This window comes from Hyaena hyaena, unplaced genomic scaffold (assembly GCF_003009895.1).
Source record: "Hyaena hyaena isolate Hyena2069 unplaced genomic scaffold, ASM300989v1 scaffold_160, whole genome shotgun sequence".
NCBI classification, from domain to species: domain Eukaryota; kingdom Metazoa; phylum Chordata; class Mammalia; order Carnivora; family Hyaenidae; genus Hyaena; species Hyaena hyaena.
The window spans coordinates 1,029,398-1,052,669 of record NW_024080793.1 but is presented as its reverse complement, the minus strand read 5'-3'; the positions used below and the strand labels follow the sequence as shown (position 1 = coordinate 1,052,669).

General features: G+C 41.0%; 1 protein-coding gene across 2 annotated transcripts in view; it reads right to left on the bottom strand.

Moving 5' to 3' along the window:
* Positions 1-57: 57 nt before the first annotated feature.
* SIMC1 (SUMO interacting motifs containing 1) overlaps positions 58-23,272 on the bottom strand; it is a 77,636-nt gene continuing 54,421 nt past the window's right edge. Inside the window, exons 6-10 of one of the 2 annotated variants that reach the window (XM_039239810.1) lie at positions 19,395-19,547; positions 17,211-17,339; positions 7,989-8,145; positions 7,799-7,883; positions 58-891 (exon numbers count right to left, since the gene is read on the bottom strand). In XM_039239810.1, coding sequence (XP_039095741.1) covers positions 629-891; positions 7,799-7,883; positions 7,989-8,145; positions 17,211-17,339; positions 19,395-19,547 — 787 coding nt within the window. In that variant the 3' untranslated portion in view covers positions 58-628. Of the gene's footprint in view, positions 892-7,798; positions 7,884-7,988; positions 8,146-13,482; positions 13,607-17,210; positions 17,340-19,394; positions 19,548-23,272 lie in introns of those variants that run through there. The other variant, XM_039239811.1, reaches the window with a different exon arrangement.

Here is a 23,272-nt window from a genome sequence, read left to right as displayed (position 1 = left end):
TCCTCTTAAGAGTTACTACATTCTGCCTACTCACAGTCATAGAACCTAAGCATGGTAAACTTGGTATTTTGAAAAACCATTGCCTTTTTATTGTATCCATTTAACATCAAATTATTTGTGACACATTTGTTTCCACCTCCCCCTCCCCCCATTACATTAGATCTTAACAGACTGGCCACAAAGTCAAATTCATAGGCAACATAACAGCTCTAAAATAGGATGTTTGTGTTCCATCAGGGAGAAATGAGTATATCTTTCTCTTTCGAAACAGGTTAACAGTACCTTGAATGACATACATTGATGTCCAGAATTTGTTCAGCAGAGGGCTTTTTTCACATACTGAATGGAAATGTTAAACACATAGTGCATATAGTATTACCTGTTTCAAAAAAGGTATAAATAATTTATTAAAAAATATATACACCTTGTATATTTAAGCCATATTTGAGAACAGGCTAGAATATCAAAAAAAGATATTTACTAAAGAGAAAGTCCATTTTAACCTATAGATAAATAAGATAGGTTTGGTCCTATAAGATTTTTAACTACTTCAGATACTTTTAGAACTTCCAAGTAGTTGGAGATAGAGTTCAGGAGGTATTCTTGGTGTTCAGTGCTTAGAAGGACCTCAGGGGCTGCTCCAGTTCTTTGGAGAAGGCTCTGCATCGGGGTTCAGGTCGGCAGCATAGAAGAGCAGGAGCTTCAACAAGTGCACCTTGTCTTGGAGCTGCGGGACGAGCGGCTCCCCCAGCATCTGGACCAGGCGGCTGCGGAAAGCCTCGATCTGCTTCTCCACATCCACCACTGTGATGTCATCCCCTTGCTGGGGCTTGGGCTTAATCCTTTTGATGATTAAGTCTTTTCGGTCAATCACAGAACTCCGTAAGTGCTCTGCAAGAGGGAAAGAGTCCGTTGAACTGTCCTGAACTGCTTTTTACTCCCCCTTAGGATTTAAGAAGATGCAGTTTTAGCAGGTAGGGTCTGGGCAGAGACTGGTTACTGGGGTACGAGTCAAAGGCTATTTGCGTATTTGTGGTAACTCCATTTTTTTTCAAAGTTTATTTTTAATGTTTATTTTTGAGATAGAGCATGAGTGGGGAAGTGCAGAGAGAGAGGGAGACACAGAATCTGAAGCAGGCTCTAGGCTCTGAGCTGTCAGCACAGAGTCCGACGTGGGGCTCAAACCCATGAACCACGAGATCATGACCTGAGCTGAAGTGAGCTGCTTAACCGACTGAGCCATCCCGATGCCCCTTTTTAAGTTTATTTTGCGAGCGAGCAAGCATGGGGCAGACGGGGAGAGGGAATCTTAAGCAGGCTCCACATTCAGTGTAGAGCCTGATACAGCTCGATCCCATGACCTGAGCCAAAATCAAGAGTCGGATGCTCAATCGACTAAGCCACCCAAGCACCCCTAAACATGAAGAATTATGATGGTTCAACTTATTCTCAACTCTCAAAGAGAAAAGTATTTGGGTGGATCAACAGATACACCAAATGTGGCAAAATGTTAATAGCTAGCAAATCAACATAAAAGGTAAATGGGTGTTCCTTGAACCACTCAACCCTTCTGTAGGTCCAAAAATAAACATTGGGGAAAAGTAGGTCTGTCATCCAAATGCACAGATCAGCCCCAACAGGATCCTGGAAGCATGTGGAATTCAGGCAAAGGAGCACAGGTCAGGCTAAGGCAAAGGGATCAAAGAGAGCTCCGAAGACTTGCAGACTCCCAGATGCACCATGTGCACTACAGCCTCATTTTCTCGATCTCATTTGTGATGTGGGGAAAATGGCACTTCCGCTAGCAGGGTTATAGGACTGAATGAACTACATTGTACCCAGAAATTTGGGAAACACAGGATAAATTTATTTTTAAGCAATGTATTAGGTTACATTTTCAAATTATATGCTCAATATATTTTTCCTCAACCTATCTTTCCAGGTAAAGTCCCTCTAAACTTCTGGCACTAGGCCTGTCATATGAAAAAAAGTACAAATACACTACGGAGTATTCAAAAAGGAAATGGAAGAAGCAGAGCTGCCTTGAGATGTCATTACAGGGCCCTTTCAGCACTCAATCAGCAACAGTTCAGCGAGCACCTACTATGTGTGCATCTGGAACTGGGCTAGTTTCCAGGGATACAGTGGAATTAGACTTGGGCCCAGCCCCCATGGACTGACGTTCTAGTTGCAGAGAGCCTGACAGTAAACCAGCCATCAAAAACAATTACAGTTCTGGTGAGTACAAAGAAAGAAAGAAAACAGATGCTGTGATAAATAGTGGCACTGGGGGAATGAGGGAAGCAGCCCACTCTAATCAGGGAGGGCCTCTTAGCTGAGTCCTGAAGGATGACAAGGAGGCAGCCATGCCAAGATCCAGGGGAAAAGCAGTTCAGGTAATGAGAACAGCAGGTGTAAATGCCCCAAAGCAGGACAAAGCTTGTTTTGAGAACTAGAGGCAAAGCCTGGGTAGTAAGGGAGGGAGAACGGTAATAGAGGAGACTGGAAGGTAGGCTGGACCACAGAACAATGTGGAGTTTGGCTTTTCAGAGCAAATGGAAGTATCTGGAGGGTTGGAAGTTGGGGAATGTGCCCTATTTTAGTCTGCTACTGGTGGAAAATGTTTGTAGGGGGACTAAAGCCTTGTAGTAAAATGTGGTTTTCTGAAGACCTATGCTACCCTGAAAAATATGAAAGTGATTTTGAAAACATGAAAAGAACTGGCTGAACAGAGGGGGATAGGGAAGACTCGGGGTGGGAAGAAGAGTTTGGAGTTCACTAAGGTCATACAGGATGTTCAAAGAGGCAAATGTTTGCAGTTCCCATCCAAGCCAAGGGGGAGGAGCTCTCAGCCAGTGGACTTCAGCCCTTCTGGTCCAGTTGGCAAGGCCTCGGATTTTATGCTCCAGTAAGTATGCTTAGTAAGTCTTACATCAGAGGCTGTTGGGATTACTGTGTGAGGTGATTTATGTACAGGGTCCAGCACAATGCCCTACTCAAGATACTTTGGCTGGTGGTATTCTTATTGTCAGTTTCTGGATCAGGTTCCTAGGGTTAACTATTATTGTTTTATCATCATCATCATCATCATCGCCATCACTATAGGAATCTCCAACCTAACCGTTACACTGAGCTTTTTATCTTCTTTGCAGATCTTTCTCCATGTATCTCCCTGTAGTAATGGCAGAACCCTGGAGTCATCCTTCAGACTCCGTCACTGTCAAACTGATCTTTAAAGTGCTTCTGTACCACCCACGGCCTTCCCTGCTGCACCACCCACCCCCTCGCCACCATGCCCATTCAGGGACCTCCCTGGTCCTCCGCCAAACTACTAGCCACACATCAGGCAGAGCAGCCATCGCGATGCAAAACCACTTTGATGGCTTCTCTCCACTCTTAGAATCCAGTCAACATCCCTTAACATGGCTCCAAAGGCCCTTTGTGCGCTACCTACCTGCTACTCTTGGCTCATCTCGTGGGATTCTCCCCTTGCTCTCTACATTCCAGTCTCATTAGCGTGTTCTATGTTCCTTGGACTCACTACGCAACTTCTTGCCTCAGGGGCCTTAGGCAGGCTTTTTTTTTTTCCCCTGGAAAATTTTGCCCTGTTTGCCTGGCTAACACCAGTACTTCTTATCTCAGGTGAAGTATCCCTTCTTCAGGGAGGCCTTTGTGGGGCCCTCCAAAAACAGATTACCTCCTCCTATTTTATGTACTTCTTCTTTCCTTCAGAGCATTTAACTGTAATTATATGTTAGTTGTGTGCCTATTTGTTTACAATCAAATCTTTTCACTTGACAGTAAGCTCTGTGAGGGCAGGGCCCATGTTGGTCTTACACACTGAATTCTCAATGAGCCAGGCACACAGGAGGCATTCCGTAAATATCTGTTGCCTGGATGAATGTACGAATTGAACTGATCTTGCCTGCATCTGCTTTTCTCCCCTCTTTGGACAGGCTCCTTGTAGGAAGGCTGTGTGTGTGTCTCTCCTCAGAATGAACTGCGGTCTGACTTCTGCGGGCCATATTGCTCAGCTGTCCAGCCAAGTGGAATTCAGGAGAAGCATGTGTTTTTCTTCCTTTAAATATTATATGTTTATTGTTAGCATTCATAGCTTCAAAACAAGAGGTATAAACTATTCACAAGTGTCAGGAAAATTCATGGCAGAACGTAAGTCGTAATTGTGCTTAGCTCGAACCTGAGCCGCACGGCTACGTAAGTGGGGTGTAGGGGGACTGCTTCTCTTAGCCCGAGAGTGTGAGCTCACCTGGCAGACCAGGATCTCAGTGTGCCTGCTCTGCCCTGATATACTTACAAAGTGTGGGGCTTCAGGATCTACTTCTCCCCCAGGTCAAGGGTTTGTATATAAGTAATTAAAAAAAGTTTTTTTAATGTTTTATTTATTTTTTGAGAGAGAGAGAAACAGCATGAGCAGGGGAAGGTCAGAGAGAGAGGGGGACACAGAATACGAAGCAGGCTCCAGGCTCTGAACTAGCTGTCAACACAGCCTGACGCAGGGCTCGAACCCATGAACCGTGAGATCATGACCTGAGCCAAAGTTGGATGCTCAACCGACTGAGCCACTCAGGCGCCCCTGTATATAAGTAATTTAACAATGTACAGAGAGTTTAGAAAATGGGGGGTTGGAGATTCCTTAGAATCCCATCTTCTAATCTTACCCAGTGATTTCATAGAATAGTAATTTCTTCCAGTGTGTTTTCACTGCACACAGCCTTGGGCAAGAGACCTAAGTTTGAATCCTGGCTCTGCACCTTACTTTTTTCTCAGCCTTTGTTTCCACATCTATAAAAAGGGGATGATACTCTCCTTTACCAGGTTATTGGATTATATAAGCCATTGTGTGTGAATTCACTAGCCTTCCTTCTTCTCTCATGCAAAGATGTTCCCCTAAAGAAAGGGCAATATCCCCAACCTTTCCCTTCTATCCGTGGAGCTGGACAGCTCAGGCTGACCCCAAATGCCCTCAACAACATCCTCAGACCACTTGCAGAGGGCAGAGATGACTAAGGAGCCCTCACAGTAAAAAGCCTATTGACAATGATACCGAACGTTTCAGTACCGAGTGCCATTACTAAGCTGTCTTCTTTGGAGGACATGGTTTCTAAATATTTTTAGAATATTTAGTCCCAATATTTTAGGACTATTGGTTCTAAATATTTTTTTCTCCTTAACTCTTGGTCTCCAAAGAAAGTGGAGAGAATGTTTATACACCGGTCTAAGGCTTTCCTCTCTCCTTTCTTAGAAGCATGAGAATATTCTGTAGTGAAAACAGATCCTTTGGGTGGGAGAGGGGCTAGATGGGAGATAGGTACTAAGGAGGGCACTTGTGATGAGCACTAGGTGCTGCCGTATGTAAGTGATGAAGCACTGAATTCTACTCCTGAAACCAAAATTGCACTGTATGTAAACTAACTAAAATTAACAACAACAACAACAACAACCCTAAAGAAGTGGATCCCATGTACATCTTAAGTCACTATTGCCCAAGGCCTAGCTGTATTGCCCTGGGAAGCAGAACAGAGGTGAACAAGCAGTGTTAAAGGTGAACTTTAACTAAAGCCAAGCTGCTTTAATATTAACCTTTATGCTTGGTCTCCAAAAGAACAATTATGTAAACCTTGATGAGGCTAAGTACACATGGAATTTGCCTTTGGGGCTTCGTCCTGAGAAGGATACGCACCTTTCTTTGAAGGTACTCAATAATGCACAAACTACACAACTGCAGATGTCATGGCCTTGACAATGCACTTTTAAGTTTTAGTCACAAGAGCCTGAAATGTAGGAAGACCTTGTAGCCTACTCCTGGCTGGGCAAATAGGCTGAGAGTCAACTAACACTGACTGTGTGCTTACTATTTTTTCTCACACCTGTTAACAATCAGCGTTGAAAAGTTAGATATTACCATGCCCGTTCCACAGAAAGAAGAAAATGAGGTCTAGAGCCATAAAGTTAGCAGCGTAAGTGGTGGAGTTGGGATTCAAATCCAGATCTTCTGTCCTAAATTCAGTGCTGTTTTTTAATTTCTCTACAATAGCTTCCTCAGTTCCAGGCCTGAGAGGGTATAAGGACTATTGTACCTTCCCAAGTGCCATTACTGAGATAAAAATCAATCTCAACATGATCACAGCAAGTAAATATAAAACTTGTATTACATGTAAATTTGTGTATATTAATATATGAATATATACTTTCCCTCCTTACTGTTTGAGAATAAGTCGAACACTATGCCCTTGTACCCTTCAATACCTCAGTGTAGGTTTCCTAAGACCTAGGACATTTACTTTCACACACCAAGATCATTATCAAAAATAGGAAGTTTAATATTAGTATAATGTTATTATGTAATCTACTTAAACTTCATCAACTGTCCCAATAATGTACTTTATACCTTCTTTTTTCATTGCTCAGGATCCCATTCAGGATCATGCTTTGCATTTAGTATTAATGTACTTTAGTTTCTAATCCGGAAGTTTCTTGGTCTTTGTTTTTAAGCCATTAGCACTTTATTTATCTATATTTATTTCATTTATTTATTTAATTTGAGAGAGAAAGCATGAGTTTGGGGGAGGAGCAGAGAGCGAGCGAGCGAGAGACAGAGAGCATATCTTAAGCAGGCTTCACGCTCAGCATAGAGAGGCTCAATTCCACGACCCTAGGATCTTGACCTGAGCTGAAATCAAGAGTTGGATGCTCGACCTACTGAACCACCCAGGTGCCCCAAGACATTGGCATTTTTAAAGACTACAAGCCAATTGTTTTGTAAAAGGTCCCTCAATGTGAGTTTGTCTGATGCTTCTATGTGATTAGATTCAGATCATGGATTTTTGGCAAGAACGCTACATAAGTGATGAGGTCTCTTTCTCAGGGCATTAGATTAAGAAACAAGTGTGTTTTCTCCCCTAAAAAGTTACTGTCTTGGGGCGCCTGGGTGGCTCAGTCGGTTAAGTGTCCGACTTCGGCTCAGGTCATGGTCTCCTGGTTCGTGGGTTCAAGCCCTGTGTTGGGCTCTGTGCTGACAGAGCCTGGAGCCTGTTTCAGATTCTGTATCTCCCTCTCTCTCTGACCCTCCCCTGCTCATGCTGCCTCTCTCTCTCTCAGAAATAAATAAAAAACATTAAAAGAAAAAAAAGTTACTATCTTTCCTTTTGGAATTAATGATGGCATCAGTTTTCCCAAGGGCCTTATTAATCTTTGGCCAATAAAATCACCCTCATTTGGAGCAGCTATTGGTTATTTTCCTTGTTGATATCTGCCTCCTGAGTGTTAATTAGTCTAACTCTCCTGGATCCTCATTGATCACTGGCTTTGCCAGGGACTTGAGCAAAGCTACGTTCACAGACTTGACAGAGCCTTAACAATTTCAGCAAGATGTGTGCCACGGATTTGCTCTGGATTTGCATCACGCTGACAGATGCTTACAACGTCCACAGTCAATGAGCAAGTGACCCAACAAAGACTTTGGAGTGACAGGCCAGGGTAGGATGCCAGGGCTAATCAGATCATTACAAAATACTTGTCACGTTATAAGGACTTCTGCTTACCTATACAACATAATAACTGCAATCACCACTGTAGTATCTGCCATTACAAAAATACATGAATTCTTCGGCTTCACAGCAGTGATTCCAACAATGTCATTCCTTGTTCCTTATAGTTACAACCAAGGCACAATGCTTTACTTAGGCTGACAAATTAGAATCCCCTATTAACTTCAATTCACAATAATGACGACTGTGAGGCCTCCACAGCCTCGTATTTGTGAACAAATGCTCCTTACCTCTTAGAACGTGTTGATAACTGGATAACAGAAACTGCAGATGCTCAACCAGTTCATCCCATGTCTGCCACTGGGTTTTATCCGACTGCGGAGAAATAAAAGCAGGTGGTAGTAGATGCCTTCCTCAGTTAGAAGTTCAAGGGGCAGGGGAAAGGTGTTCTAGGCCTGATGGAAGCAGGGGAACATGTACCTGGCACTTGAGCAGCGATGTGGAATTGTTCAGAAAGTAGAGGGCCTGGGCCAGAGACAAGGGCAGGCGGGTGGGAGTCTCGCAGCTGTGAAGGAATATGATTTCTAACACTTTGCAGCGCAGAAGGTGGCTTTCCATCGTAGTAAAGAACATCTCCCTGTATGGAGAAGAGAAAGAGGGTTAATCATCACAATCCTCACTTGAAGGAATATACAGCACAATTCCATCCAAAAGTGCTAACATTCATGCTAAAACAGAGATGGCTAAGAAGGCACAACGGGAGCCTACAAACTCACAAAGCTCGTGGACAGGCAGAGGTAGATTTATTCATGAATTAACTGCTGCCAGAAGGAGAGAAAAGTCTTTGGCATTTGGAAAAGACAAGTTGAGGACAAATGAAAAAGAATAACTTCATACTGTAAGAGAATTCATACTGACAGTAAATATTTCTGGAAGTCCATGGTGTGCCAGACCCTGTTTGGCCCAGCAAAGAACATCAAGGCATTAAAAGAAGGGGTTTCTCTCATGCTTCATCCAATATTTCAGCATGAGGGAATTTTAGCTCCCTCTTAGGAGTCTGGCTAATTTTAAAGCTGACTGTTGAACAGGGGCAGAAGGTACGTGACGGGAACCTAAATACAGTGCAGGGCAGGTGCACATGTGTGTGAGCTGCTTGTGGTGCTCCGGACACACAAGCAGGAGAGAGTGCATTTGGTCAGGGGACTCCGAGGCCTTTCTCCAGAGGGGAGAAACCTGGACAAAACAAATGAAGTAAAAAATACACAGCTGTGGGCATTGCAGCTTCTTAAATTTCAAGTCTAGGGCTTGAGAGTCTCAGAGGGACGCTTGCCCTTGGCTTTGTCACTACTACCCCGTGCAGGGCTTCAGCAGCAAGGCTGGGCTCCAGCATATTCAGAGTCTCAGGGAGGGAGGGCTACAAACTGGCAGCTCTGCTTCAAGAAGGTGAACCAAGCTCATTGTTCTGAGAGCAATGTCAGCTTCTAGAAGAATGGTATAAACCTCAGATGCATCTGCTCCGAGGTGTTTCCTTAAAGGTTTGTGAGTCCTTGTCAGGTCTGCTGGTCACAGAGTTGCGGGGAGCAGACAGCTCGCAAGCACGTAAGGAGGTGCAGCAGTGGGGAGCACGGGTGGCCCTGATCCGAGAGCTCTTTCTCCTGCAACATCTTGCCCCTTTGTGGTTTTGCAACATCTGGCAAAGTAGGGGGTTCTTTATGCTGCTGCCACTTATGAAAAGGATAAAGCACAAAGTGTCTATTATTTTAATTTTCTCTTTTTCCCTTTCCCTTTGCTTTTGCGTTAGGCACATAGATTATTTGTATAAAAGCAAAGTTTAAAAAGCAAAATGAATATTGTTAACTTTTGCTTCTTACTATTCAGAAGTTTAAAAAGTCAACAATATTTGTGAAAATCCATTTTATCTCTATTGATTTGAAAATCATTGTGTATCTTCTCTGACAAATTTGCTTCTTTGATGCAAGGAACTCCAAGTGATTGCATTTGCAAGATAGTCCCCAAATTCTTTTTAAAGTCCAATTTGTACTCTGTATTTGGCCTATTTCTTTCACAAGACAGTTTTCCTCTTCTATAACCTTTTATTTCAAACTGCATTTTTTCTTCTAACTTTGTTTCCAGGGCTTATGTTTGCTTGATTTTATAATCCACAGGTGGCAAACACAGAGATATACAAAGGACAAAGAAATCATTTTCATGCACTGGCCATAGTTGGAAATGGAGGGACGATGATCTATAGCAATTCAAATTTGAATTTCAAAAACAAGATGCAGAGGAAGGCCGACATCCAGATTCACAGATTATCTGGTATTGGATTTACCCTCCTGCCATAAACAATTATAAACTGGAGAACTATATGCAATAATTATTTTCAGACACTGGATAAGCTGCTTCAAAGGACTGTTATTCTTGAGAGAAGGGAAACAGAAGTGGCGAACCTCACATTCACCCCAGATTTCTCATGAGGGGCACTTTCTAACTAAGGCAGAGGGAAGTGTGGGCCCCAAACACAGAGCAGTGGGCTGTGGGGCAGAGCAGAGACTGAGGTCAGGACAGCTGAGGTGGCCAGAATTCGTGTTGGAGAAGAAAAGCTCAAGCAATGTGTGTAAAGGGGCTCTGTCACACGTCCAGGAAGCACAAAAGCCTGAGAGAGAACAGCAACTGGAGGGACTGTGAGCTGAGTGGAGATTCTGGAGATCTTCCAATGCTGACAGACACCGGGGTTTCAATGAGCCAGAGTGAGGAGACCTCACTGAACACCTTGCACCTTCGGTGAGACCCTAAAAGGACTAGGCCTCCAGACTCCAGCCTTTATAATAAGGCCTGCTTTTGAGCCACCCTTACAAATCCTAGAAACAAGCCTCAACAGGAGAAAGCAAATCTGCCAGCAAATTAATTGCCAGAATAAAACTCAATACTCTTAAAAAAACCCAACAACCCACAAAAACTCTCAATAATACAGCATTCATAATGTCCAGCACACAATAAAACATTATTCGACAAGGGAAAAAAGTGTTAAAATGGAGAACAGATTAGTCGCCAGAGGTGAGAAGGGATGGGGTGGGAGGGAAGTGCCTATGGCTATAAAAGGGCAACATGAGTAGTCCTTGTGGTGATGAAAATGTTCTGTGTCTTGTTTGTATCAGTCTCAATGTCCCGGTTGTGAGACTGAACTACGGTTTTGAAATGAGATCATTGGGGAAACTGGTTAAAGAGCACATGGGATCTCTCTGTGGTCTTTCTTGTAACTAATGCAAATATCTAATTATGTCAAAATAAAATATAAACATTTTTTAAATGTTTATTTTATTTTTGAGAGAAAGAGAGCATGAGCAGAGTAGAGACAGAGAGGGAGACACAGAATCTGAAGCAGGCTCTAGGCTCTGAGCTATGAGCACAGAGCCCGATGCAGGGCTCGAACCCATGAGCTGTGAGATAATGACCTGAGCCAAAGTCGGGCACTTAACAGACTGAACCATCCAGGTGCTTCCTCTCCCAATTTTTTAAAAATGTTTATTTATTTTTGATAGAGAATCAGAGTGTGAGGGAAGGAGGGCAGAGAGAGAGGAGACACAGAATCCAAGGCAGGCTCCAAGGTCTGAGATGTCAGCACAGAGCCTGAACACGGGGCTTGTGGGAGATCATGACCTGAGCTGAAGTCGGATGCTTAATGGACTGAGCCACCCAGGTGTCCCAAAATAAAATTTTAATTAAAAAAAGCTAAAAGCCAATAAGAAAGACTAAATGGAATAGAAAATATTTCGTCCAAAAGAAGATAGAAAAGGAGGTAAAAATGAACAAAGGAGAGAGAGACAAATAGGAAGCAAACAGCAAGATAATAGATATAAAACCAACAATTAAACGTAAATGGAATAAATAACTCCCATTAAAAGGTAAGGATTGTCAGCTGACTAAAAATCCCAGACTAGGGGCACCAGGGTGGCAGAGTCAGTTAAGCATATGATTTCAGCTCAGCTCATGACCTCGTGGTCCATGAGCTTGAGCCCTGCATCAGGCTCTGTGCTAACAGCTCAGAGCCTGAAGGCTACTTAAGATTCTGTGTCTCCCTGTCTTTGTTCTTCCCCTGCTCATGCTCTCTGTTTCCCAAAAATGACGTTAAAAGGAAAAAGCTTTAAAAAATACTCAGACTAGGGGCGCCTGGGTGGCTTAGTCGGTTGAGCGTCCGACTTTCGCTTAGGTCATGATCTCGCGGTTCGTGGGTTCGAGCCCTGCGTCGGGCTCTGTGCTGACTGCCAGCTCAGAGCCTGGAGCCTGTTTCAGTCTGTGACTCCCTCTCTCTCTGACCCTCCCCTGCTCACGCTGTCTCTCTCTCTCTCCTAGAAATAAATAAAAACATTAAAAAAAAAATACTCAGACTATATGCTACTTACAATAAACATACCCTTTTTTCCTAACTTTTTGTTGGACTCAAAGAGTTGCAAGAATAGTACAAAGAATTCCCAAACACCATTAGTGCTTTTCATCAAATGCTTATCACATCTTCTTTATCCTTTTATCTTTGCTTTTCTTTTTTTTTTTTAATTTTTTAAATGTTTTTTATTTATTTCTAGGAGAGAGAGAGAGACAGCGTGAGCAAGAGAGGGTCAGAGAGAGAAGGAGTCACAGACTCCAAAACAGGCTCCAGGCTCTGAGCTGGCAGTCAGCACAGAGCCCGACGCGGGGCTTGAACCCACGAACCGCGAGATCATGACCTAAGCGAAAGTCGGAAGCTTAACCGACTAAGCCACCCAGGCGCCCCTTATCTTTGCTTTTCTATTGATTTCTCTTAACTATTTGAGAGTAAGCTGCAGACATGATGCCCATTTACCCCTAAATACTTCAGTGTATAATTCCTAAAAACAAGGACATTCTCTTAGATAACCAAATACAATGATCAAAATCAGGAAATTAACTTTAACATAATATTATCCACAGACTTTAATCAGTTTTTTCATTGTCCTCATAATGATACTTATAACAAAAGAAAATCACAGATTACAATTGTATTATCTGTTTTGACAGTTAGTTCCTCAACTTTACTTTGTCTTTCATGACATTGACATTTTTAAAAAGTGCAGGTCAGTTGTTTTTCATAAAATGTTTCTCATTTGGGATTTGATATTTTCCCACAATTAGCTGAGGTTATACATTTTGGGGCAAGAGTACCACAAGAATTAGGTTTTGTTTTTCTCAGTGCATCATATCAAAAGGCACATGATGCCAACTTTTCTTATTGTTGGTGTTGACTTTGATCACTTAGTGACTAAGGTAGGGCCTCCACTAAAAAGTTATTTTTTCCCCTTTATAGTTAATGAGCATGTTGTGGCAGTATACTTTGAAATTACGCAAATATCTTGGTACCCCACAAACTTTCACCATTTTAATAGTGATACTAGCTATTATCACGATGGCTGTCAAATGGCATTTTTTCCCCAACTCATCATTTCTTCTTATACTCATTAGTTGGCTTTCAACTGTAAGGAAGAAAGTGCCTTCTCTTCCTTGTTTCCTGTCATATTAGAATCGTAGATTCTTATTTTCTTTAATCGTTTATAGTCTTTTACTGTCAATGTTTATTTTGATGCCAAATTATCCCAGATTTGGTCAGCAAAACCCTGTAAGCTGGCTCGTGTGTCTTGTGACATGTCTGAACATTTCCTTACTTTCTGGCACAAGATGTTGCAGGCTCATCTTGTACTTTTCCCTACCTCAGCTGTGGAAGTATCCTTTTCTTCAAGGAACTCTTGTTCCTCTTAGTGTAAATTGGTATTTAGAAACAAAGATCTGGGTACTAGGTGGGTACTTTGCTACTAAAGTGTAATTATTTTTATGTTCTCTCAGTGGGCAGAGTTAGAAAAATGATGAATGAATGCATACACACACTCATACACACACCACTGTCACACATGTATATCTATTTCTTTATCCATACTTATTAGAAACCACAAGTTCATATTGATACCTCCAATTCCAATCCAGCACCACAGGGTTCCTTCTATCCTTTCCCCTTTTCATATGTGTAACTCTCTTCTCTGACAGTGAGAAACTTGGCTCTCATTATCCACAATACATTTATTTGTTTAATCCTAGAATACATATAAGATAGTTTTTAATTCGTTAACTTATACCTCTGTGAAAAAGAGTTCAATATTTATTTACACTTCATTTTCTCTTTAGCCTGAGAATATTTAGTCCAAATACTGTGTTTTAAATTACTTGGACAGATTAGTGGTTGCCAGGGATTGGGGATGATGGATGGTGTGGCCATGAAAGGAAAGGGATCCTTGTGGTGATGGAACAGTCCTGGATTATGCTGGTAGTTATGTGACTCTATGAATCTACACATGTGATCACACTGCACACAAATGAGTGCATGTAAAATGGGTGAAATCTGTATAGGATCTGTGGATTATACCTATGTCAATTTCCTGTTAGTGATATTGTACTATAGTTATATAAGATGTAATCACTGGGGAAAAACAGGGTGAAGGGTACACAGGACCTCTCTGTATTAATTTTTGCAACCTCCTGTGAATCCATAATTATTAAAAAAAAAAAAAAGTTACTTGGGCTTGTTTTTCCCTCACATGCCTCCCCTCATACGCCTCCCCTCACCCCCAGTTACGTTATTTACTTAAAACACAATTAGGTTTATTTGTCTTATTCCATGTTAGGCTCTCCCTTGTTGATATCTTTCAACTCTCTTGTTGACTTATTCTCCTTTTTTGAGTATATAAAAAGTTATAACTATACAAAGAAGTATACTTGGAAGTATTACACCATCACCACCACCAGCACCACCATTACCACTCTGGCCTAGTACCTTTTCTCTTCCAGCCCACTGCCATCCACCCCCTGGATGTAAGCAATTTGATTAGCCTGCCATTTATCTTTTTTTTTTTTTTCCAATCTGCTGTTTTTCTTAACTTTGTTCCTTTTTTGACAAATTATCATAATCATCTACATTTAAAAATTTTTCTTAGAAAAAGATATATATAATTTGCTATGCATGCTCTTTTGCATTTTGCCTTTTTAATTTAATAATGTATTTTGGAAATCAGGTCAGAAATTTTGCTCCTACTTTTAATTTTTATTTTTTATAGCTGCATAATACTCCATTGTGTAGATGTCCTGTGGGTATTCAACCACTGCCCTGTGAATGGGCATTTGGGTTGTTTCTAATGTTTTATAATTATAAACAATGCTGCAGTGAATATCCTACATGTAGTATTTTCATACTGTTAGAAGTATATCTTCCGGGCAAATTCCTACAAGTGAGATTGCTGGGTCAAGAGATAAATGTTCATCTCGTTTGTTAGATAATGCAAAATTCCCAATAGGTTTGCACCATTTGCATTCCCACCAGCAACATGCGAGTTTTGCTCACATGCTTTCTCAAAACCTCTCTCACTTTTTTAAAGATTTTATGTTTAAGTAATCTGTGCACTCAACATGGGGCTCGAATTCACAACTCTGAGATCAAGAGTCATATGCTCTACCAAGCGCCAGCAAGGTGCCCCTCAAAACCTCTCTACTGGAGTGTATTTATTGTACTTCAAAATTCTTACTATTTGGGTAGGTGAGAAATGGCACCTCAGTGTTGTTTTAATTTATATTTCTTTAAATATGAGGGTGAACATTATAAGAAAACTACAGCTCAGTATTCCTTGTAAACACAGATGCAAAAGCCCTTAATAAAATGTTAGTAAATGAATCTGTCAATACACAAAAAGGGTAACATATCACAATCAAGTACAATTTTGATTTCAGGAATGGAAGGTTGGTTTAACATTAGGAAATTAATTAGTATAATTCACCACATCAATGTGATAAATGGGAAAAATTATGATTATCTCAATAGATGCAGAAAACATATTTCACAAGTTTCAATACCTATTCTTGATAAAACATTCCACCACAGAAACTAGAAATAGAAGGAAGCTTCCTCAATCTAACAGACAACCTTCTATGAAACATCTACAGCTAACATTATACTTGGTCAAAGACTGACTGTTTTCCCACTAAGATTAGGAATAAGGCAAGGATGTCTGCTCTTATCCTTCTCCAACAAGCTGTTGGAGGTGCTAGCCCATGTAATATGGCAGGAAAAAGAAGCAAAAGGCATACAGATTTGAAAGGAAGAGGTTAAACTGCTTTTATTTGCAGACAATATGGTTGTGTTTGTAGAAAATCCTAAAAAAACCACAAAAGTATTCCTGCTGGATATAATAAGTGAATATAGCAAGGTTGAAGCAGGATTGCTATATACTATCAATGAGCCACTAGAAAATGATAGGCCACATGGGTTATACGTTTGTCAAAATCTATGGAATACTTATGCAAATCAGTTTACATAATTTAATTGTACGTAAATTATACCTAAACTTCAAAGAATTTAAATAAACCAAGGTAAAGGCTATATAAAAGTATCTTCTAGTACAATTTGGGTGCCTGTCAATTTGCCCCTTCTGAATTTTAGAATAGGGTCAGGCTTTATTTAAATATTTTTTGTCAATGTTAGGTCTGAATGTGTTTATAGTTACCCATTCCTTAGAGTTCCCATCTCTCATAAGAATCTAGGCTTAAATGAATGAATGGCATGTGAGTTGGACCCACCAAATGAAATACTCCTGACAAAGTGATAGAGCAAGCACAGCATTTCCTTCAGTCTGACCACCATAACATATTGCTTCCTTTGAACACTGAATTTGGGATTAAAAAGTCCTGGGTTTAAATTTGTATTATTAATCCAATTAGCTGTGTAACCGTGGACTAATCATTTCACTACTTTAAATATTTTTTTGATTTGTTAAATAGGAACAACATATAAAAATATGAGATAGTTAATGTGTCAATGACACATGTCATTGTAGGGAGTCAATAAATGTCTTTCTTATTCTCACTGGGGTATTTTAATTAAATCTCTATTACAGTACATTTTGATATGACATTCTCTTCTAACAGAGGAACCAGAACTGTATAAGCATAGTCTTGCCTGCCAATTGGGAGTTTATGGGATGGGGATCAGAAGTCACACATGGAGCTCTGACAGAGATCATTTCCCCAAGACACCCTACTGTACAATGGCTCTCTCATGGTTACTTCCTATACCAGCAACTATTCATGAATTCATGTTCATTCATTCATTCATTTATTTTTCCTCTGGATTCTAAAATTACTGGTTTAAAGAAAGAATCACTGGTCCCTGCCAAGAACTCTATTTCTTTGTCTCCTCCTAGAGGAAACACTTTACTAATATTCTTAGAGAAATTGAGTTCCTTATTCTTAATTGTTTGAGCTTATTCTACAGGCCCAACTATTTCATCCTCGGCTCACCTCTTCTTCTGCTAATATTGGACATGCCTATTTCATTCATCCACCAAGCCTTTAATGAACATTTATATCAGGCCCTATGGTTGAAGATCAGAGAACAGCTGAACCTTGAGGGGTGAGTAAGTTCTCAGCCAAATGAATAAAGTAAGAAACTGTAGGTTCCATTTAAGGCATCCTGCCTGTTCTCAAGTGGTTACGTCTTAGTTTCAAATAATTAGTTGAAACCCTCTTTCTTTCAAAAGGTTCAAGAGCAGAAACTATCCGTCCTTCTCTTTTTTCCCAATTTAACTACTGTTTGGAATTTTCTTTTGAAATTCTGTTCCCAGAACATAAAACAGAAACGAAAGTAAGACTCACCTCTGACTCCTCTCAGGAATGTCCAGCACAAACCCAAACATCATCTCAGCAATTTTATTGGAGCTGCAGGTGGGGGTCCTGTCCACCTCTACGGCGATGGACAGCATCCTCTGCAGCTGACACACAATCCTGAGTGCAGAACACAGAACACAAGTGAGTGAGACAGTCTGGCAAGGAGCCGCCCTGCTAGCTGGGAGGGTGCCCCCACCAGTGCACTAAAGGATCTTGTAAAGCACATACGAGGTCAGGGAGAACTACTTGAACCATCAGCATGCTAATTTTATTTAGCAATTTCACCTTCCTTAATCCCTTTGCCAGCTCATACTATCTGAACCTCTCAAACTGCTGAGCTGTAAAAGCAAGCTACTTTTAAATTTAAAAAAATAGGATCTAGAGAACTTTAAGGATCATGTAACCTATAACTTCTCTATTTTCCAGATGAAGAAACAGGTCCAGAATGACTATCAATTATTTGAATTTCTTTGATACGGGAGAAAATACATATTTATCATATGGTTCTCCTGCTCCTGGTTCCCTTATAGTCATCTTTTACTAAGTCAGTCTCAGAACTTCAACTAGTGGACTGTGACCCTCTCTCCCATCAGCCCTAATGTGGGAGGGAGCCAGGTTGATGTGGCCAAAAGAATGCAGGCCACCCCTCAGAAAGGTGGGCCTGGCCTGAAGTCAGCCTTTTCTAACATGCATCATTATTTGTGGTGGAAGAAAGGGCTCTGTTATCAGAAAATCTGCAGCTATAGTAACACAAGAGGTGGCCCAGGGGCTGTGGCATCAGATTCTGGTTCTGCAATTAGAAGTTGGTCAACTTCTGGGGCGCCTGGGTGGCTTAGTTGGTTAAGCGTCTGACTTTCGCTTAGGTCATGATCTCGCGGTTCGTGGGTTCGAGCCCCGCGTCGGGCTCTGTGCTGACTGCCAGCTCGGAGCCTGGAGCCTGTTTCAGTCTGTGACTCCCTCTCTCTCTGACCCTCCCCTGCTCACACTGTCTCTCTCTCTCTCCTAGAAATAAATAAAACATTAAAAAAAAAAAAAAAGAAGTTGGTCAACTTCTGACAAATGACTAAACTGCTTTGAGTCCGTCTTCTCATTTCTAAAAATGGAAAATAACACCACCTATTTCAGAAAGTTGTGAGTGCTATGTAAGATATTTGGCAGATACACACTCATTAGTGGTAAATGGTAGTGCTTATTGTTGTTAAGATCCTGAGAAATTGACTTTTAGAGGGGTTTATTTTTCTTTCTCCTAATATTTACTTATAATAAATAATAATTTAGATTATGATATAGACTATCTTCCAACGAAGGAACAGTGTCTGCCTCTCTGTTAGGTCTGTATACTGAGGTTCTCGGATAACCCTACTTTAGGGCCTTTCCCACTCTGCCAAGCAAATGCTTTATTGTTCTAAACATTCTCCCTTTAGATATAAGATTGTCTCTTCAATTAGTTAAAACCCGTAGGCTTTATATGTAAATCAGATCAATGCAACCAGATTATAAAATAGCATTGTGAATTTAGGCACAAACGCTGTATTTGAAATGTCAAGTGTGATTGGCTTTTAACAATATGACTGACATGGAGTAGTAGTAGGTGATGTGTGCAATGACAGCTTTGGACTCTAAGATCCTGGCCTCTCTCAAAAAAATGCCCAAACCACCCTCAATCCTGTAACAGAAATGCCAGGAATCTCTTTTCAGTGTGGTCTGAGCCATTGCTGTTATAACCTGTTGGAATCTGCAGGTTAAACCGCTACTCTTCTCCCAGGCCTGGAGGAGAGACGTGAAGGTCCTTACAGGCTGCCAGAACACCCACTATCCCTGACTCTTGCTCTTCTTCTGTTGCTGGACGGCTGAAGTAATGAGGAGCTGTAATCCTGCAGTGTCTCCTGGAATCCAGGGAATGGAGGGCAGCATCCCCTCGCTTTTGTTTCACTTCAACTTTGTGAATTTATGTTCACTTCGTGAAGTCCTATTCATCTAAGAGGGAAATCATGTGCCTTGTTTAGCTTTGGCATTAGAATTTAGCCTTTAGTCAAACTAAGATAGTCTTTAGTAAAAATCAGCCTATTACAAGAGATTACTAACTTTGTGGAAACTTCTAGGAATGGTGCTGTTCTCTAAAGCAATAAATCCCAATAGCCCTGGGAAAGACAACTTCTGCCTGCCCCTTACAGCTGATTGGTGTTCTTTGTCAGGTTAGGCTGGGGTGAAGGATGGCTACTGGTGGCCTTCAAGATTCCTGTTCCTGGAGAGGTCTGATTCCCACTTGTGGGCTGAGTTAATCCGTCTTCAGTCACTACTTTGACCAACCACTTGATAACATCCCTGTAGTGGAAAATAAGAAAAAAAAAAGTTTAGACTTCTGTCTTACTGTATGGTGATCAAAACTGCAACCTTAACCTGGGCTCCAAGGCCCAAGATTTCCCCAAAGGCAACAAAGAGGGCTCTTTGTAGAGATTTTCGATATTTAAATAAGTCTAATGGAAACCCCACATTTAATTGCAGTAAGGTTATAAGAGCTAACTAAAGTACTGACATTTTTGTGAGTTCTAATTATTGAAAAGTACTTCTGAGGTCAAAGAGTACTATCTATGGCTTCCTGAGCGGGTAGAAAGTTAGAGATGCTGATTATAAAATCAAAGATAACCAATTAACTAATTAAATAAGGCAAGTATATCATGCTTTGAGGATGATTTTTAATCTAAATCTATGACTTTAGCCCAGGGATGGGTTTTAAGTGACTTAGCAGAATTGGGAAAGCTGAATCCTAAACTAGCAGTAGAGAAGAGCAATCCTATTTAAGCATATTTACCAAAAAAGAAAGACTCCTCACTAAGTTCTGCAATGACAGTACAAGGCTTCCCTGAGCGAGGATGAAAGGACGTAAGGGAAGAGGAGTATGATGGTTTGTAAGTTCTCTAAGAGAAATTTAGACTCTACACTGCAGGTTACATAGCGGAGAGATAAAACAGAGGGTCTCTGGGCGAAGACACCCAGCACAGCTGGGAGGCAACGGCATCAAAACGCAACAATGGCACTAAATGAACATATGCTGAACGCAAAGACCCTGGCTATTTTCCACACTGGTCTTCTAAAAACTGGGCATCTTGGTCTTTATCCTTCACGTGGGAAACTGGAAGTCTTCTCTGGAAAACCCATCCAGCCCAAGAGGAAAGACTTAAAGACACTGATAAGGTATTTTCTAAGAACAGGGAAGTGCAGAAATGCCGAGTTCTCCCATGGATTCAGCTTCCATCAGCTGTTGAGACTGTCACAACATAGACTCCCAAGGTTTACCACACACTTATGGAGATATTCTAATAAGAGAGATAAGCACCAAAATAGCCAAAAGCGACTCTACTTTCCCCCCCAAAAAGCAACCTGAGAGAAAATAAGACTACATAGAGAATAAACAAAACCAAGGCTATCTAAATGTCCGTCAACTAATGATTGGAAAAAGAAGATGTGGTTTATCTATACAATGGAATACTACTTGGCAATGAGAAAGAATGAAATCCTGCCATTTGCAGCAATGTGGATGGAACTGGAGGGTATTATATTAAGTGAAATAAGTCCATCAGAGAAAGACAGATATCATATGTATTCACTCATATGTGGAACTTGAGAAACTTAAAAGCCCATGGGGGAAGGGAAGGGGAAGAATAGTTACAAAGAGGGAGGAAGGCAAACCATAAGAGGCTCTTAAATACAGAGAACTGAGGGTTCATGGAGGGGGTAGTGGGGGAGAGGGGAAAGGGGGTGATGGACACTGAGGAGGGTATATGTTAGGATGAACACTGGGTGTTGTATGTAAGTGATGAATGACAGGAATATACCCCTAAAACCAAGGGCACACTGTATATACTGTATGTTAGCCAACTTGACAATAAATTATATTAACCACCCCCCCCCCAACTTGAACTCACAAAACTGTGAGATCATGACCTGAGCCGAAACCAAGAGTTGGGACACCTAACCCACTGAGCCACCCAGGCACCCCATATTTATTAATTTTAAAAAGAAACATTTAAAGACAAAGTAAAAGAGCTCTTGGAAAAAAAAACTTGGTAACAGAGATAAAAAACTCTTTTCCAGGAATGAAGGATGTTCCTAGACTGAAATAGCACACTGAAGGCCCAGAACAATGGATGAATACAGACCCATAACAAGCATACTGGGCAAAAAGAGGATTCTAAAAACTTTCAGAGGAAAAAATTAGGGGATATACAAAGGATCAGTAATCAAAGTAGTTATGACTTTTTATTTTTTTTTTAATTTTATTTATTTCTAGGAGAGAGAGAGAGAGAGAGAGACAGCGTGAGCAGGGGAGGGTCAGAGAGAGAGGGAGTCACAGACTGAAACAGGCTCCAGGCCCTGAGCTGGCAGTCAGCAGAGAGCCCGACGCGGGGCTCGAACCCACGAACCGCGAGATCATGACCTAAGTGAAAGTCGGACGCTTAACTGACTAAGCCACCCAGATGCCCCAGTTATGACTTTTTAAACAGCAATTGTGGAAGCTAGAAGACAATGGAAGATTTCCTGCAGTACTCTGTAGAAAAGTTACTGCTAACCAAAACCATCTATACTTAGTTACCAGTCAACATATAGGAAGATAAAATATTTTCAAACATAGGACATCTCAAAATTTTACTTTACACATCTCTTTCTAAGAAGCTACTGGAGACCGATCCATCAAAATTAGGGGGTACACCAAGAAAGAAAGAGGGCAAATAAAGGAAAGATCCAACTTTGGAAACAAAGAAAGGAATTTCTCACATTTATGATAAATGCTGGCAAAAAGGACAACTAATCCAGATTAAAGGAGGTCAAACAGTTCCACCATAGATCTTCAAGGAGAAGACTACCTAGTGCAAATAAACATCGAGGGGAGATTTAGACCAAATAGAGAATTTGGGGTTGACTTCCAATGTGCACAAAAAATACAGGGGAACTAAAAGTAAGGCAATTATTAACTATACGGAAACAAAAGGGTATGAATGAAAGGAAAAATAATCAGAGTTTATTTAGTACTTGGCTCAACTCTGACTAGCACCTAACTACACTATCCTGTGCTCTTTGTAGGTCTACTTATTGATTTTCTATCCTATAATAATTAACATTTAAACTTTACAAAAAATTCCACAATTATGAAAATGGATATAGGCATGCAAACTATGGGTGGAAGCTAATTGATGCTCAAAACAATATGAAGCTCCTCCTTTTTTATTAAAGTAGTTACAATAGTCAATATTCCATATAGGCCCGGAGAAAACTATTTTTAACAACATGCAAGAACATATGGTAATATGAATATGAGAAGAAGAATTTCAATTATGCTGGTAAAAACAAAGGATGCTGGTATACTAGTCTGGTGAAAACCATTTCCAAAAAAGCAAGGGACTGGAGTGCCTGGGCAGCTCAGTTGGTTAAATATCCGACTCTTGATTCCTGTTCAAGATCCTGTTGTGATCCTGCAGTTCATGAGTTCGAGGCTCATGTTGGGCTCTGCACTGACAGCATGGAGCCTGCTTGTGATTCTGTCTCCCCCTCTCTCTGTACCTCCCCAACTCATGCTGTCTCTCTCTCTCTCAAAAAAAAAAAAAAAAATTAAAAAAAAGCAAGGGTTGTAGTTCCAGGAAGAAAATTCCAGCCTGAGATTGCCACCCTAGAAATCACATTTTCTCCCATTCATACAAGGATATAGTAGTTTTCTGTCCTGAAGCTTCCAGATGCTCTCACTTGCCCTGATTCTACAAAAAAGGAATACATGTTTGCTATCATCTTGTACCTTATAGTTAGCTTCATGACCTATTATATTACTTTCATTAGCAGTGACAAATGAGGTACTCAGGGAGATGGAAATAAATCTAGGTTTATAGAAGCTGTGAAAAGTTTTATGCAAGTTAAGGTTTTCTCCTAGATCTCCTGAGGCTGTATGGAAAATTGTGAAATATACCAAAGGGCATCTGATGGTCTTGAAAAAAGCCAAAAATCATGAAGGCTTTGGTACTCAACACACAGTTGGTACAGAGACTGGGGGGGGGGGGGGG